The 18,827-nt window shown below is 41.4% G+C and overlaps 1 protein-coding gene across 2 annotated transcripts in view; it reads left to right on the top strand.

Annotated features, from left to right (window-relative positions):
- RARB (retinoic acid receptor beta) overlaps positions 1-18,827 on the top strand; it is a 191,404-nt gene that overhangs the window by 81,585 nt on the left and 90,992 nt on the right. Inside the window, exon 2 of one of the 2 annotated variants that reach the window (XM_074150291.1) lies at positions 16,627-16,717. The exons of the other annotated variant lie outside the window; for it this stretch is intronic. Coding sequence (XP_074006392.1) covers positions 16,627-16,717 — 91 coding nt within the window. The remainder of the gene's footprint in view (positions 1-16,626; positions 16,718-18,827) is intronic. 2 annotated transcript variants of the gene reach the window in all.

Genomic DNA, 18,827 nt, shown 5'->3' with positions numbered 1-18,827 from the left:
TTGTAGTAGATAGAGATCACCTTAAAAAAACATTTGTGGTGACACTTGCTGCGATGTTTTTTCCTCCTGTGTATAAATAAAGCTGTCGTAAAAGAAAAACTGAAACAACAAAAAGCATTACTTCTTACAGTGCTTATTCTCCCCTGCCTCAAACGTCATTGCTGGACTTCTTTTTCTTAATTTTTAGGGCTCCCGTGTATTTTGTGAGTTGACGTGACTTTTTTTATTGTTTAGGTCTCATGAAAAAATGATGCCAATTATATGTTATAGATCAATATAGCTCAAGTTACTAACCAAACTTTGCTGTTCTGTTTCTACATTTATGAGGCTGAGTATTTCCAGAGACCACCAGTTTTTCTGGTTGCTTCTTGTAATTGTGGATCAGCAGCACAGTTGTCTTAACCTGACACAGGCAAGGGTTACATCCCTAAAATCCGCTGCTGGAGTGTTATCTGTCCTGCCCAACTTAGTGGTTATCAATGTGTCTATGATCTGTGAATACTTGGCACCTAAAAAGGTATTTATCTTAGCTTTAAATTCCTGGTTTGAAAATGCTGCCCTAAATTTGTACTAATACTACATTATACCATCTGAAAACCTACTCTCGGAATGCATGTGGCCCTGGGAATTCAGCAGGAAATTTTTCATAGGAAAACCATTTTATGTCAGTGTTTCAATATTTCATAGGGTTCTTAAGTAAAGAATATATTATGTTACTATTTTCTTTCATATATGCAGTTGCATAGTTGTTTTTCTGCCTTCATGTCAGGCCAAATTCTGCTATTTTTGACCATCAGTAATTCAGAATAACTATTATTTCCAGTGGATTTACAAATATGTAATTTGACATGACATCTACAGTATTGATAAGAAAAATCAGTATCAGGTTTTGTTTGCTGTGGCAATAAAGATGTTTATCCATTCACTTTTCAAACTGCACTGACTTCCCTATAGACTGAGAAATTCCAGTATCCCTAACTCTTAAAATCAACAACAAAAATCCCACAACTCTTAAATCCTTCGATCCTGTGGACTACACTTGGCTTTGAAAGCATATGAATTTCAATATAAATAGCTGTGGAAAATGCTTTAAAAAATGAAGAAATTTTGCCCATAATATTCTATGCTATTTTCTACTAGCGCAGAATTGCAAATTTTCTCACTAGCCATCCATTAAAATTGACAATTAGTACTTTAAACAAGCAGGCCATCCTCTACCTGATGTATATGAACATAATTTATCAGCAATGTAAATGTCACGTAGACCTGACAGATTATATATTTGGCGATCAGAATCAAATTCACAAAAATGGTTAAAAAACGTTATTTGAGAAAAGCTCTGCTCAATACCCCCATGTTATTGCTCTGCAAAATATGACATTTTTGTGCTTAAATTTCATATTTCTTTCTTATTTTTTGGCCTAGGAGCAGTGTGATTAGCTCAGGAGGGTGTTGAAGCCTAGATTGTCAACCTCCAGAGCTGTCTTAATTTGAATGGTTGTATTTAGTGATCAAGTATTTGCCCTCAGTTCCGTTCACTAACAGGTGGTCTCATTTTAATGTGCTACAATAGTGTGGTGCCTCTGACAGGTTTAGGTCTAGAGATTTTACTGCTAAAGGTCCCCATTACTGAAAGCTACACAGTCATGCCTCATTATCCCAGCTTTTTCCTCTCTGAATATCAGGCATGCGCTGAGGTTGACTTTCCAGCGGTTCTGACTTTTGGGTGAGACCACTGAAAGGATTGCTTTCCCTTGGCTGTAGTGCTCAGCTCTACACCAGTCCGTCGTGCTGCACTGTACCCCCGTTGTCCCTGGGGGATAAAGGGTAAGTGCAAGGACTGGCTGGCCTTGGCTCTCTCTGCCAGTGCTGGGAGGCGGGCCTTTGTGACACCTCTTAGGGAGCCTGTCCCTTCCCTTCTGGCATCTTGGCTAGGTGGCCAGCATCCTCATCCTGGAAGAAGTCCTGTCTCCAACTTGGCAGAGGACGTCCAGGGGAGGGCAGGGAGTGCATGCTACACACATTAAAAAGGTTGCCTTTTTGGCTAAAATTCTTTTTGCTAGATAGGGGCAAGGTTAATGATGACTAAGCTGACCAGCTAACCATTAGAATTGGGACTGAGCTAATGAGAGAAGATGGGGTAGGACCTTCCCAGAAGGGAATTTGTTATTGGTGTGATAAGCTTGGGCATCTGGGTTGTCTCAACACCAAACTTCACTTTTAGGGGAAATGTAGCAAAATTTACTAACCAGGGTGGCACTTCTTCTTCTCCCTTATGAGAAACCAGCAAAAGCTTTGCTGTATTCATGATATTTCTGCACGCTTTTTAATAAACTTGGTGAAGTGTAAGTGACCAGTAAGCTCAGCTCCAGTTTAATGTGCCAAAGGGGCATGGACCCAGCTGGTGTCCTGTGAGTTGTCCATACTGACAGTTAGCACACGGGCCGCCTCTCCCAGCAGTGCCGGCCGTGGATCAGGAGCCAGCTGAGTGAGGAACTAATCCCCATAGGTATCCCCAAGCCAATGCTGTAATGTAGGAGGAGATGCTTTGAATGCAAGCTGTGCTTCAGGGCTGGCAATGAGCTCTGGCCCATTGTGTTTATGAATGTAGGTATAGCCAAGAGAAATTGCCGTACCTCTGCATAGACCCTCTGGAATTCATTCATTAATTATGCTAAGATGTCGTTTGGGTCCAGATTCCTAAAATGGTCAGAGGGTCAGTTGGGATGCAGAGTGGTGCCTGCATCTTGGCTGAGACTGATAGACAAGGCAGGTGTACTATGCTAAAACAAAGGCATAAATATCCATGTGTTTTCTTGTGGCTGTGATTGTGTGGAATACTGAGCAGAAAAAACTATTTTTTTTTTCCTGTGCTGAACTGGCGATTGCCATATGGTAACTAATAGTTGAGAGCTGGGTCTGGTATCTTCACATGTGCTTTGAACATGCTGTTGTGATCATGACTACAGATCTTGAGGTGGGGGGCAGACAGGATGGGCATGCCACCTTTAATAACATTCATGTTTTCCTATGTGTTTAGAGATACTTATGTCTGTTGTTAGATTCAGATCCTATATCTATAAGCTTTTTATTAAAATTTTTTTTGAAAATTTTATCTTCCCACACTGAAGGCCTTTTTTTTATGAAGACATGCTTCTGGTCCCATTGGCAGGACCTTATTAGTAGCATTCAGAGAGCTTCCCAACAGGAAACTCATGAGCCCCGAAGCTGTAACTTTACATATATAGTCATTCCCTGCTCCCTCTCCACCATTTGAAGGCCTGTAAGATCTTCCCCTCTATTGTTTTTAGGATTATGTTTTTTAAGGATAGTAAACTGAGGGATAAATCAAAGGGATTTTGTGATCATCAAGATTTATAATCATCACTATATTACATACTTGAATAGGGTTAAAATAACAACTCAATTTTAATTTAAAGGGGAGATGGAGGGGAGTATATAAAGAATACTATTTTTATGTAGCTATCTAGTAAACAACAACATGCAAGATTGCACAGCTTGGGCCACAATTAGTAAGGAATGCAAAGCTTGTCTCGGAGTGTTTTCAGTACCTTTTCTGTTGTCTCTTTTGCAGGTCCGAATGCACTTTTGTATCTCTGAATTACTCAGTGTTACCAGCCCCAAGTGTAAAATAAATCATAATACTGACATAAAAGTTAAAAGGCTTAGTAATAGTAATTTAGATTATTTCTTCCTTATTCTTTAGTTTCCTAGACTTTCAACATGCCAGTCTGGTCATGTTTGTAGGCCATTCTTCTGAGTCCTTAAAGCTGATGACTTCTCCTTAACTGAAAACTGAGTTGCTCACTTGACTGCTGAAACTTAGATAAAGAGAAGAAAAAGGATTTTTTTAATCTTACTATGAAGTTGAGAGATTTGGCAGAATTATTTAAGATTCTTCCCATACTTTAATACCTTTCTTTAAGGGTGAGGGGTAAGATGTGGAGCCCTAATAAAACCCCCTTTATTTAAAAGCCTCACTGCATCCACTGTGACTCAGCTTTGCAACAGCTATCACAGATCCTTCTCTTTGCTATACGGTTGCCCATGGCAGGAGCTACTATGAAGCTGAAGACCTTTCTGTGATGGAGGTGGAGTCCTGCTTCACTGCCCACTGTAGCGCATATTACAAAACTTCTCTTTATACAGTCAACAACGCTAATATGCAGAAGGCATTCAGCCACCAAAAATACCTTCTGTAATGAGCAAAGGGCACATCAGCTTGTGCTTGGCATTTGTCTGCACCCTCACTGTCATCGTGTTGTAAGTGGTCCGTGTAGCCAAGAGTAATTATTAGAAATGTGTGGTTTCCTGAAGCACAGTGCAGACTCTGTACAGGCTCTGCAAACGGCTGAATATAAACCCAAGCGGCAGGCGTGCCTAAGGTCATGTTGGGCTGAGGTGGGTGTTTGTATGTTCAAGGGGAATTTAAAAAAAAAATAATAATAAGTCTCCTTTGGATTCTACAGTGTGATGTTAACTCAAAAGTATTAATAAAAGTGGCCAGCGAGAGGCTTTTTGAGGGTTGTTTTGGTCTTGTATAATGGAACTGATACATTTTTGGAAAAAAGTAAAATCAAAGAGCACAGCAATACAGTTTTATTAAAGGGCTGTTTATATGTTGTAAAGGTGCTACAAATATTCCCAGCCTGAGCTTCATCTCTTCCCAATGAGTGATGCATCCAAGTCCCAAGACTTCATAAAGTCTGACCATGGGATATTTGGATCCAGGTTTTAACAGACTAGCAGAAATCTTATGTGCAGGTTCTGAACTTATATTTTATGCTTTGTTGAGTCTGGATCTAGAGTTTTGGAGAACATGAGGCCATGAGGCACACTCTGAGTATCTTAAAATAGTTTAAAATCACAGGCTGGCTCTGCATTTCTGTGAAGAATGTCACAAAGGATTTTTGTTCTGGACCCCTTATGGTCTTTTACTAAAGCTGCTTGCTTCCAGTGTCTAATATCCTAAAGAGGCCTATTAATTACATAAAAAGCTCTGCTTCGTCAGTTGACTTCTATGGTTCTTGTTGTCCCTCTACTCTCTGTTTTCCTACTTGTCATCTTTTCTTCTTCCTTTAGTTGGGTATGTGTTTGAAGTTAGTTTTAAAGGAATAAAATTACACCCATTTATTTACACAGCAGCTGTCAAAGCACGATATTCTCTTCTCCAGAAATAAACACACACAAAAAAGTTCATACCCTGGTTTGCTATCTTGAAATTGCAGGGACTTGGGCTTTCTAAACCTTTGTCCTTTGTATGAGTCATGATTAAAAGGAAAAAAATTCTGCCAGGAGCACAAAACCTCTAAGTTATTGTCACACTGGTGTCACTTGCTAAAGCCGTGTAATAGGTTTGTGGGAGAGACCTTCAGAAGAAAGACCCGTGTCTGTATCTTGCAGTGGGAACTCGGAATAGGAAAGCTGCGGCTTAATTTCTTACGGTGTGTTCTTGGCATCAGCTCTATCTCTCCAGCTCTTAGTCAGGCCAAAAGAAAGGGCTGTTTTGTTTTGTTGTGCTTTTGCGAGAGAGTTAAATAAAATCTTAACTGTGTTTTTCTTTTTAATATTGGGAGCATAATAAGGTCGCTTAAGAAAAAGAAAGCCAACTAGTAAGCCTGGGACGTCTCTCATTTCTTTAACAGCTACATAGTGTGTGCAGCTGAGAGCTGCCAGTTGGATCCTAGGAGGGGAGAAACCACTTTAGTTTGTTTGGTTTGTATATGGAATAACATTTTTCTTGCCTTGGAATACTTGTTTGTCATCACTCCCCCTTTGTGTTTATGTTCTGCTTGGAAATAGACTCCATGCTGTATATGCATTTGCCAGGATGTGCACATAAACAATGTTCCATTATGGCCCACTCTGCATACTCCTTATTTACACCATATACATTTGGCAGTAAACACGTTGGGGAATGACAGAGAGCAAACTCTTCTAGACCCCCTTTTTCAGTTAGTCCAGACTTTCTGCCATATGCTTGCTGAGGTCCCACTTCTATTCATGTTTTTATTAGGTAGAAAAAAAGTGTCCAGACTTCCAACAAAGCAGCTTTTGTGTTCTCTGTCAAAAAAAATCTTCTCCTATGAAATGTTGATAGAAGTACCCAGAGCCCTTGTGGGGGTGCAGGGTCTGAATAGGCCCATGGTGAAAGCACAGGAGGGGAGAGCAGGGGAGCTGGGGTACAATTTTTGCTTCTTGCGTGCCATGAAAAAATACCACTGAAGTTTCTTTTCCTCTAGCTTTCCATTTGGAAACCAGGGTCATATCCCTCATCCTGATGCTCGTTATGAAGGCGACGTGTTTAAAGTCTTAAAGGCTGTCAGAATTTTAGCTGAAAGAGACAAAAAGCAAAATACTGTTTAGTGTAGCATAAAATGGAAGTTTGACTTGGAATATATGCTGTTTAGTAAAACTATGGAACCATGGTAAAAAAGTTTTACAGTGGCATAAATCATTTTTAGTGACTCTGCACTTGAAAATGGTCAGATTAGATCTTTTTTTCATTGATTTTGTATTTGGTTAATGATTCCAGTCCTGAGATCATAAAGCTATGTAAGATGTAAAAGATACGGGAAAATATCTTTAACCTCTACATTTAAACTATGTGTTTCTTTTGACATTGAAATACTGCAATGACCTGGTAATGTTTTCCAATGTTTTAATTTTTGCTGATGTACAAAAATATCACAGAAGAGCTGATTCATAATTATTACACATGGTATTGCATAAATTTCTTCCTAATTAAAAAGCTTCTAAATTCTGAATAATCAATTTATGAACGCATATGGTTTTGACAAATTATACATTTAATTTCTAAAGATTTATTAGAAATTTGACCTGCAGCTAGTTAATTATGGTTATAGTACTGATGCAGTAATACTGGAGATTGATATAATGATATGGTTGCAAATTTATTTTGATATCGCCTACCTTAGTAGCAGGATGTGGGAATACACCTATATTTTGTACCATCTTGTTTATTATGCAGGAAGGCATTAGTTTAATGAATAACACAAATATTTGATAGGTGTGTGTTGGCATTTGTATGAAAAGGTGCTTTTGACAGAGCACAAGCATATTGAACCTAGTCCTTCAGGTTTTACCCTTTTAGAGGAGATATTTCTAATGGCATCAGTAATAGTTTTAGATGAATAATGATAGCAAAATATGAACTTTTTCTTTAAAAATCCACAATAAGACATGAAATTGATTCTTGCTAATTAATTGTTAGACTGCAACATATTTCTGAAGTACCTCTTTTTGGACTAATCTCTCATCCGCTATATGGATACTCTTAGTTTTATCGTCAGCAGCTAAGTAATTCCAGAAGGGCTTTCAAGATATCGTGCAAGAAGCCAAATTAAATAATAAATATAATTTAAAATGGTATCTTTCTATCCCACCTGGATTCACAAGTGGTCTATGAGGAAAACACAGATGAACTTTTAGAGTGTGAAATGTTTAGAAAAGTGAGGCATATCTTAAGCATGTAGGTAGTCCTTTTAGTAATGTACAAAGGTTATCTATTTTTTTTAAAGCAATTAAAAAAAAAAGGAAACTTTAACAAAGATTCTCTGTGTTATTAATGCAAAGAAGTTTCTGGTTTCTTCTGACTTCTCCTGGCCTAGATGGCTGGTCAGGAGCTGCTACAGAGCAGTGAATATCCTTAATGGAGAGATGTTGGTGGGAGGTGTGCGTTACAGGACCTGCTGTGTGTGTGTGTGGGAATGGTGGGTGAGGGAACAGGAGCAGAAGATGACAATTCAAGGCTTTTCACCTCTGAACCTTCAGATGAGAGCGTCCCTAGATCCTTCCAGAGGAAAGAAAAGATATAGTCTTACCATGCTTGTCTGGAATGGGGCAGTGTCAGTGGTGCCTGCATTTCCTAGCTTTGGTTAGAGCCCACAATACCATGACTCCAGGTTTGGGTGTAAAAAAAGGAAAAGAAGAAATGAGATAGATGATTCTCACTTGCTGCAACCAGAAGATGGTCAGAAATGTGTGTATCACATCAGTCTGATCTCCTATTTTCTCTGTTGGAAACCTAGTAGCTTCTTTTTCCTAATAGTACACAGCTGTGGCTCACAGCAGTGAACTGTGACCACACGAGGTGTGCCCTTCCTGGTCCCCAGGGTCCATCTTGCACTCTCACGAACAGCATGCATTTATCCCTGAAAATGGGGAAACTAATGGGGCTGAATTATAACATTTTAAAAATAGAGACCTTTAGCAGTCTTTGTCCTAGATTTTGACATTTTTAGATTCAAATTTTGTCAGACCTAATAACCAGGAAAACAGCAAGACTATTATGCTAATTTATATAATATTTTGTGTGTATATATTACATATAAGAACAATGTAATGCAGTTCTAAAACAAAATTAAAAAAAAAAAAAAACAAAACAGAAAAATAGCTGTAATTAAATAATTTGAGATTCTCATGTAATTACTTGATGCCTGTGATTAGAAAGGTCTATTAGACCCCTAGTATTGTAAGATTTGCAGGAGTTTAAAGAGTTTACAGTAGTCAGCCTGTACAATTTTGGATGAAAGTAACACATTTTCTGATGGTGCAGAATTCTCTTGTAGATTAATGAAGCAGTATCTCTACCAGCTGAGGACTTTTTAATGCTTCAGTAATTATCCCGGCAGAAGTCAATGGGTAGGCAGAATTTGGGTGAAAGAGGCCATTGGTACTTGATAAATGCAGTCCAAATAGGATCCCTACAGACTAAGCATGGACTGTTTTATGAAAAATGCATTGTATGTTTTGTGTATGTCATGACACCTGATGATAGAAAATATAATTTAGACCACTCTGAACTCCCTGCATTCGCTGTTCATTGTACCATCAGCATCCTGTGGTGAGTCAGATAGCTTTGCTTTTACCCTAGTAACACTTGACTCATTTTTTCCAAACATTTTTCGCAAACCTACAAAATTATTCTGAAGCAGGAGGAAGAAAAAGGTCTCTTAAATCATGCCGGATACATTAACTGAGAAAGGGTTAATCTGCCCTCAGGAGTTGCTATGTAACTGAGTCCTGCTGGGAGAGTCAGGGTTTCCAGCCAATGAGACTCAGCCCGACAATACAATGCATCTATCTTGTGTTTCTTACGTGTTGTCAGTTATTAGAGTTTTTCTGAACTGGAATTACACTCCTGCTCCTTTCATACTCTCCTGCCGAGTCTTAAATAATTGTATTCCACACCAAAGTCAGAAAATAGCAGTATGATGGTGTGCATTTATCCCAAAAAATGTTACTTTTGACAACTTTGACTGGTGTGTAGAAAGACCTCTCTTGCACCAAAACTAGAAAACTTTTAAAAGATTAAGAACTTCAGAGTAGCACAAGCCTTGGTTTGCTTTCAGTCCTCTGGAAAGCCTTCTCCTGCCTTTCTGTTCTCACCTGGGCACGCAGCCTTCAGCCCATTTGCTTGTGCAGAAAGAGTGGCTAAATGTCTCAATCTTAAGCTGTTCCTTCCTGCCTAAGATATTTCAAGAATCCAGTATTGATTTTCCCTGCGTCCTGATTAAACTCTCTCTTTAGCTATTCCTCTTCTTAAGGCCACTCAAAGCTTGAGGGCTGAAGCATGAATTCTTTAATTTCTCCTTTAGAAGAGCCAGGTGTGTTTTCTCAAAGTCTGGCAGCTCAAGCAAAGCCTCTGTGGTTGCACCAATATATTTGTATAGAAGAGGTGGCACTTCTGAGGGTTTTTTTTTTTTTTTTTCCTTTTTTTCCTGGAGGAGATCCACCCACAGTCCCTTTGAAGGCTACTGATAAGATGAGGGAGAGACTAAGCTTGGCCTGTAAAAACACTACTTAGGAATCTCTTTGGCTGTTGGGTCCTGATAGGAAGCAAGAGAGTGGAGTGGTATTTGTCAACATGTCGTTCAATTCTCAGTAAGTTTTACGCTTCACTTAGATCTTTGTGCCTCATTTTTTCCAGTGAGGTTCTGCCTGATAATTTGTGTTGGCAAAGCTCTTAGCCTTTCTTACGTGCTTGCACAGTTCTGCCTCCAAGTGACATAATGTTCCTGCATTGTTCAGCAAGCAGACTAGGCTTGAGTATCAGCGTTGTGTGCTTGTACTCTTAGCAACTCTGTTCTTAAAAAAATAAAAGAAATTAACAAGTTTTAGGCAAATTTAGGAATCTGCAGGTGGAACTTTAACTTTTTTAAAGTCTTGAAATAACATGTATTCACTAACTTGTCATTTAGTTTAGTCATTTAGGATCTGGTTGAAAATAACATGATGGTGTACTTTTTAGGGAGAATTCCAACATGTTTCTCAGAATTGGGAGTGTGCACATGCTTAATTCTTGTTCCTAAACCCTCCTATGGGTTGAGGCTTACCTTCCCCATCCATCAATCTCAATAATTCCTTGAAGAAGTTGACCAACAACCCTGTCTTTTGGCATATCCTTTGGGACACTTCATGCCAAAGACAGAATGGATGGATGCAGAAAGGGTGATATCTTGGAGCCATTTTTGCAAAGGAAAGAGTTTCCTTCGATGCATCCTTCTTTGCACGTCTGCATATAAAGACGGGTAAAGTTTGTTCTTCTGATAGCCTGATAATAATACGTGTAACATTAGTGTCCCATGAATGAGAAGCCTGTTCTTGAACATGTTTGCCCAAAACTGTGGGTGGTGATTAAAAGGAATATTTTTTTCAGTGTGATGGCAAGGTCTATGCAGAATTGTTCAGTCAGAAGAAGGCTTAAGATATCAAAATGAAGACTTTTGGTCTGGTTTATGAAATACAAATTTGATATTTTTGTAGACCTGTCAAGCCTGATATGCTGCATTACATGCTAAGAGACCACCTTGCACGTCCTCCACTACCTGTGGCAGAAAAGGTCCCAGGGGGCGAAAAATTAATGATATTGCACAATGGCTGGGTCAATATGCTGCTTACCACAGTTTCTAACTGCACCCCAGCTCTGTATGTCCTCTTTGATTAAAGCACGTGTGTCAGTCATGACTCCCTGAACGTGACATAGTGTGTCCAGACTTTCAGTTTCTTCTGTGACCCAGTATGGGAGTCCGGCAGACCAAGGGGATGGGAACTTGCAGATCTATTTAATCACATGGGACTAGCTTAATAAAGCAGGTTGAGACTATGCAGGTTTTTCTTTGTGGACTTAAATTGCAGAAGTTAAGTAGAATTTGAGGAATGTACCGAAGAACCATTTGATAGGTGTATTCTTGTAGAGTTTGAAACCCAGGAAACGTCTTGCAAGCATTTTAGACTGGACATCATTCATGCTGCCACTGCTTGTTCTGAATGCAAGTCCAGCCCAGCCTGATTTTTGCTGGGATCTTGTCTAGGGTTGTATGTTACATTGGTATAACAATGGAGGGCGAGAAAGCGGTCTTTCCTGTTTGAAAGAGTTGTTCCTGCAACTGCCCAATCGTGGACAGTTATTGTAGCATAAAAGGGATATACCGGATCCCTTACCTGCTCAGCAATAGTTACACTATGATAACCTGTATACTTGTAAAACTGACCCCATTAGCAAAGTTTACTTCTCAGGCTACATCAATAAAGTTACAGTGATAACAACGTTCCTGAGAGGACGTGTGCCCCAGTTAATTCACACAGTGTTGATGGCACATAATCCACAAATGAAAAGGGACACCAGTTTGCCAGATACATACCTCAGTTTCTGGGTAATCTTACCTCATTTGCGGCAAAAAATCATGCAGGCTGTACCCCAAACTGTGCCCAAACAGAAAGTACATCTGCATGCTAAAACAAAGGTGTGATTGTACAGTGCTTTAGGGTAACAGGCAGAGTAGAGGTGTTGGCATGATGACCACCGTTACCAGCAGATCTCGTGTGGTCTCACCCCATTGTTGTTCCTGTCATTACCTCTGCTAGCCAGGTAGCTATGCCAGCACATTTTCCAGTCACTCCATCATTTTTGCCTTTTAAGATGCCCACAGATAGGATATTGGACCGTTCTTTCAGTGTTTGACGTAGGTTTGGGAACTAGCTAAGTGGGAATTGGATTATCATGAATACATGTGTCAAACTGCCGAGCTGTGGATCTATCGCAGTTTACACTAATGGCATAATCCAATCCAATCTGCATCAGGCTTTGTGTGACGAGAGCTCTGCACAAGAGTGTTTTGGCTGTTATCAGCCTCTGGGATCGCTTTATATGGGTTGTTCCTGTGGAAGTGCAGGAGCACAAAGCCCTAAGTGCTGCTCAAGTTTGTCTGAAGTTAAACAGGGCTTAAGTGAAGTTTGGTCTTTGCTAGGATATATGTCTGCTCTGAGCTGTAGTTCCAGTTATTGCTCGGTAACCTTGGTCTTTTGTTGGGAGAAAGTCACTCGGGCTAACTGTGCACTAAGAGTTTAAGCTGCCACCAGTGAACTTCTAGAAATACTATTGTCCCAGTTTCTGTTTTGGTTACAATTAGGGTTGTAAGTTGTGTTTGGATCTCCATTTATTCTGGATTTTCTGATGTTATTTACACATTGTGAGACACCATTCAGGATATCAGAACATCAGGAAATACTATCCTTTGGTTAGATAACTTTATTTCTTTTTCCCCTCCCTAAAAAAAAAGGCAGAAACAAAACAGTTATCATACAGCCTTTTGGAATCTCTGTTTTATTTTTTAATGGAGGTCTGTGCTCTTTTGCCTTCAGCCAACCGTGAGCATATTCAGCATATAGGAAACTTTATTGTTAGAAGTAGTATTCTCTGCAGTTTAATATCAATATTTCTACTTGCTCTTCTGCTCTTTCCTACATCTTGCTTCTACTTACGTTTTATAGATCTCCCAGCCCTCATTCTCCCTGGATTATATAATGCAATGTGTCAGTGCCATGCATGGCACTCCAGTTACCTCAGCATTTCCATTATAACTCTATGTTTTGAGGGATTTATAGGCTAGCAGTAAAAATCTCTTTCTTGGCTAAACCTTGAAACAGCAGTTTCTGGTCATTTAAAAAGAAAACAAAATGAAACAAACTTTTTTTCCCCCTCGCTTCTCTCTCTTTCTCTGGCAACCATTTAGCAGTGCTGTTTGCACTGCAGGATCCTCCTAAACAGCAAGTGTAGTTTCAGTACGTAGCCAATTTTTAATGTAATAATGCTTTTCCTTTTTATATCCTTCAAAAATGCATGTCATCCCCTCTTTAGGCACATGATGTCATTGCCTCTGCCAACCTTTCTGGAGCCTGCAGCAGTCAGCCTTTGGGGCCTTAGAGAGGTGCGCTTTGGTCCATGTTTTCCTTTATTTGCAACACGAATGTGTTTAAAAAAAAAAATATTTATCCTTGTCTCAAAGAGCAATAACTTACTGTCTCCTTTTGTGTCACGGAGCTACGAATTTATCATGATCCAAAAAGACATTGTCTGTATATGAATATCTAGAATATCAGGGCTATTACCAAAAACAAATTTGGAAAAGATAGTAAATCTCATGCTTTAATGCTTAAGTGATTTGTTGTTAGAGAACAGGCTATTAGAGGACCTATGGGTGAGTTATACTTAGCCAATCACTAGGGATTCCTGTGTTTTCCTTAGAAAGATCTAGTAGCAGTCAGTTTTAGGGGTGGATTGCTGAACCAGATGCACTTCAGGTTTTATCATGTGGGGCAGTTCTTTTCCCCTGGCTCCGAGCCAAAGGAGTGTAAAACGCAGTATGGATTCTAAGAAACATGGCCGTGTGCTCAAGTTTGTGGAGATGAATTATTTTTATAGATTCTAAGTTAAGCAATCAGCTTTAGAGGCATCTTTAAGAATAAATATCCACTGATTAAAACAGACAAAAAGCCTTTGGTTGCAGACTGGTTGCATGCCCGAATTCTGGGTCTGGAGCTGACTAATTCTGCTTTTCCCATCTAAAATAAAATACTGGTCTGCACTGAATAGTCTTTTGCCAGTTGCTGTTATACTTCAGGCCTCAAGTAATTCTTCCTGTTATGTGCAAATTCCTTTTTCAGTCATTGTGAGCTGTGCATGGTAGCATATAGGAGAAGAAACCCCTTTTGGACTTAATTTTGCTGTACTTTATGTTTTTCCATATCATTTGTGCCATTTCATGTGAGTAATTTTACTGTTTTATTTTCTTTGGGGCAATTATTTCTCAGGTTTGATACCCATTTCCTCAGGACTACCTTGGAGTTTTAAATATTCAGCCATTCTTTTGTGACCCAGTGATTTTCTTCCCCATAATCTTTTGACATCATTCATGTACTTGAGACATGAAGAAAACATCCTCCAACACTAAAAAATACATTTAATGAAGAGGGATTCAGGTTTTCAGATTTGAAGCCCTGTATCACCAGTTGAGGGGGAAAGAAAAAAAAAAAAAAAGAAAAAAGAAAAAAGGGCCAAGCAGACAAGCACTGTTTCATATTAACATCTATTCTCAATGAAGACGTAAAAATCAAAGCCCCTGTGTGTGAGGCAGGGTTAGTGAACTGCCAGTGATTCTCCCAGCAACTGACACAAAGGAATCTGTGAGTATCAAAGCTGAGGCAGCAAGCTTAGTGTCAGCTCTTGCCTAGGGAGTAGAAGAAAACATCACTTTGTCTCTGCTTTCACTGCTTAAACACACACATCATTCACTAGTAACCATTTACTCTGCTGTCAAAACTGTTTCAAGAGAGTGCTACATTTGATTAATAGTAAAATGCATGCATGCAAAAGGAAAAAAAAAAAAAAGTCTGCTTCCCCTGAGGTACATTTTGGAGAATTTTTGCATGTACTTCTTAATTTTTCCATCCTATAAATGTGCCTGTAATATTCCATGAGTACTCTGTTGCTTCTAGTAAAGTCATTTTTATTAAAGCGCCCGGTGCACTCATCCTAATTCTAGTTAATGCTCTCTCTCTCGGTGAAGCATATTATGGCATCCTCAGCCTCTTGTACTAACGAAAAAGTGACCAGCACAAACATGTGTGCAGTACATGATTCATAGTGCTGCTTTCTGAATTGTCCAGTGGGTAATTGCAGTACAAAAACCAGAGAAACAGATGTAGCCCCTAAACCTTGGCTGTAAATTTTTGTTTTATGATTATGGGTTTCAAATGTGCTATGTCACACTGACAAATATACAGTAACACCAAAGGAAATAGATTTCTGACTTGAACTTTTGCTTTTTATTTCACTTGTGGCTAAGAATATGTTTATTGTAAAGTTTCTGCCATCACGGTCTGAGAGAAAACAGATCAAAGAGGTGATGTGAAATCACAATTTCTTTGCACGGATAAAGTGGAAGTTATTGGAGAGTTGTTGCCTACTTGCACCTCTATGGGAGCTGGGTAGGCATTTAAAATATGTGGCAATACTTAAAATTTCATTACATTTGAATTAGAGGGCTATTAGTTATTACGATAATTATGGTTAGTCCTGATCTGAATTAGAGAATGCCCCCATTTTATGAATGTAGCTTTTCCTGATACTCTGTTTAAGAAAAACAAGTATCATGCTATTTCAGAGTAAAATGAGATACATAAATTTCTGTGTTGTAGAAATAGTATGCGAGCAAACCATTAGGCTATTTGAAGAATTTGTTAATTACATGTGGTTTTAGTAATAAGTATAAGCATTAGCACAACTATTATTCGTAATGAAACATGATGAGCTACCTGGCTCATTTAGATACAGTGAGAAAAAGCAATCTTTTTCAATTCATATGCAGTTAAGCGTGACTTCCTGACATTTACTTTCAGAAGTTGCCAGTCTACATTTTGAGGTACAATGGGCACATTTTATTTTAAATATGGTTTTATAAGACTGCTAATGGAATAAACATAACTGTGTTTCTGTTTGTCTGATTTTGTTTATTTTAACTCACATGGGCAATATGTTTTTCTTGGCATAAGCTTAAACTGTTCTGAGAGCCTTGGTCCATGCAAAATGCTGTTTTCTCCCTAAATTGGAGACTGAAAAAACATACTGTGTTTTGAATCATCCTTTCCAGTTATTTTTGTGGTGACGCATTACATATTCCAAACTTCTCGTGCGTCTCTGGTTAGAAAATAATGTCTTAATTTATCTTTGTTACTGAAAACAAAATTGTAGCAACATAGCCAGCTGAGATTTTAACAAAAATTTAGCCACTTTTCTACTTGCCTTTTTAATACAGCGAATGCTGCCTGCTATGCTGACAGGGTTTAAACAAGCCTTCCCTGAAGGATGGCTTTTTGGATAAACATGCGCTGTGCATAATTTTTGGATTACAGAATGTCAGGGGCTTCTTCAGCTGGAGGAGTCTGGGCTGGGGGAGGACACCCCAATGGACCGAGAAAGTCCTTAAAAAGACGCTGTTAAACTCCAGCATTTGTAACCGTTCTACCTAGAGGGAAGACGGGAAGAGAGGCTGCCTGCTGCAGGGACAGCCAGAGCTCTCCCCTCGGAGGGGAAGGAGGCGAAGAAAAGCTTTTGTTTTTCTCTCTTCAAACAGATTCACTTCCAGATTGCAGCAGGTCTTTTTGCTGGCCGATGGTTTTCATCGCGGGTATATCAGTTTCAGGGAACAAGTGCATGTGCTGTGTGGGGGGTTTTGTTTCGTTGGGTTGGATTTTTTTAAATGTTTGAACCTGTGTGAAAAGTTTAGTTAATACAATCTGCAGGCATTGTCTGTCAGAGAGCTTTTGGTTCATCAAAGGACTTTTTGTGGAGAGGGGACACCGCGTCCATTGAAGTGGCTGCGCGGGTCCCAGAGTGAGTCTCTCCCCAGCATTTCTTTACGGCGGCCAGTTGTGTGCCATGTCTGCGCACAGCATCCCTCGCTCCGCCCCACTCCCATCTTGGGCTTTTCAAGAAACAGCAAGTAATGGAGGGTTTCGTTTTCCAGTTTCTGAACCTGAGCTAGCTTTGGGGCAGGAAGCGAGGCTCCTCGCTCCGGGCCGGTGCTCGGTCCAATGGGGCTGAGGCCACTTGGCTCGTTCGCTTAAAATGAATGCATGCACATGGTCGTTGAGCTCATGTCCTTTCCAGTGGGGCAGAGGGAGAGTTCCTAGGCTATTGTTTTTAATTTTTAAAGCGTCTGTAGGAATAAGGACTGGCAGAGGCCTTGATGGAGTCTGTCTCTCTGTGAGCAAGACTTTGCAGAAGGTGGTTATTTACCTACAAAGCAGAGGGCTCCCTGCTGGCTTGATGCAGATGGCGGGCCAGCACGGTGGCACCCTGGCCACAGAGCTGGGAAGGCCTTGACACCTACTCCTGCCACGAGGGAGAGGGCTGCCAGGAGTGCGATTTCACCCAGACCTCTGCAGCTGTTTTGGTGGGAGCAGCCCCGTGCCTTCAAAATGGCTGTGAGGGGCAGTCGGGGCTGCCTGCCTGGGGAGGGGGCAGCCATGGTCTCCCCTCCCAGCACCCTGGGATGGGTCCTGTTCCTCATGGACCTGCTTGTGGCTTTTCTCCTCTCCCGAGGAGCTGGGGCTCATTAGCCCTCTGAAAGCTGATACAGCCCCTCCGGGGCTGTGCCAGCAGCCCCGGCCCCTCTCTGCTAATCAGAGACAGGCAGGACCTGGTGGCCCCCAGGCCCATGGAGAAGAGGGGTTGCATGGCTGCCTTCTTGCCCCAGGCTGGGTGGCGTGGATGGGCCCTCCCGGGTGATGGCGCCTATGAAATCAGGCCCATCAGGGGGGGCTGGGTGAATTTAGGAATTGAGGGTAGGGGGTGACGGGGAGAGATGGGACCTTAACCCCCCCACCCAGGAGGAACGGACCCGTGACATCCCTGCCGGGAACAGGGCTGGTGCCAGCCATCATCCCTGCTGATGGCACGGATGGGGGTCCCCGTTGGCGTGTGTGGGGCTGGGTTAGGGTGAGGCTGCTCCACACCCAGCCCCATCACCCCAGAAGTTGGGGTAAAGCCTGTGTCTGCAGGTCCGGTGCAGCAGCAGATGCCTGCGGCTCGCTCATGGCCTCTCCGGGGAGGAAGGGAGTGTGGCGGGGGCGGGAGGAGGGGGGGGGCGCACAGAAGTTTTAGCAAATTGAGCTGGAATGTAAAAATCCTCCGTTCTCTGCAACCGCTGAAAACACCGCGGTCTCGATTCCCACCCCCACCCCCCCTTTCCCCTCCTCCTTGTGGCTGGCTTGTGGGTTTTTTGGTTGTGGGTGTTGGTTTTTTTTTTTTTTTTTTTTTAAACTTTATTATTTTGGGTCTGTTTTGCAAGTTGGCCTCCCCGTTCCGCACCCGCCGTTGCCGCCGGCGCAGCGGGGCGACTCCGGCAGGGCTGTGGCTAGCGTTTGCCTGCCTGCCTGCCCGCTCGCCCGCCTGCTTTTTTTGCAGGGCTGCTGGGAGTTGTGAAGGCGTGTGAGAATCCTGGGAGCTGGTGATGTCAGACCGCTTGGGTCATTTGAAGGTTAGCAGCCTGGGAAGGGTTCACGGAAAGTTCACTCGCATATATTAGGCAATTCAATCTTTCATTCCCTGTGACACAAGTAGTAGGAAGTGAGCTGTTCGGAGGCAGAAGGATCTATTCACGTCCGAGGGGGATCCCGAGTCCCTCCCGGAGCCGTTTTATCCCGGGGAGGCGGGCGATCGGCACGGCGCGGGAGCGGCACCCACCCGGCCAGCGCCCCGGGAGCGGGACTGACTCTAGAGAAATTTTGGGGGGAAATTGATGGGAGCTAAAACTTGGAATGCGGCTCGCTTCCCCCCATCTTGCTGGATTGGCTGGGCAGCCTGGAAAATGGTAAATGATCATTTGGATCAATTACAGGCTTTTAGCTGTGTTGTCTGTCATAATTCATGATTCTGGTCTGGGAAAAAGACCAACAGCCTACGTGCCAAAAAAGGGGCAGAGTTTGATGGAGTTGGGTGT

This window comes from Numenius arquata, chromosome 7 (genome assembly GCF_964106895.1).
Source record: "Numenius arquata chromosome 7, bNumArq3.hap1.1, whole genome shotgun sequence".
Taxonomy (NCBI): Eukaryota; Metazoa; Chordata; class Aves; order Charadriiformes; family Scolopacidae; genus Numenius; species Numenius arquata.
Note: the sequence above shows the minus strand (reverse complement) of the source record. Positions and strands in the feature narration are given on the sequence as shown.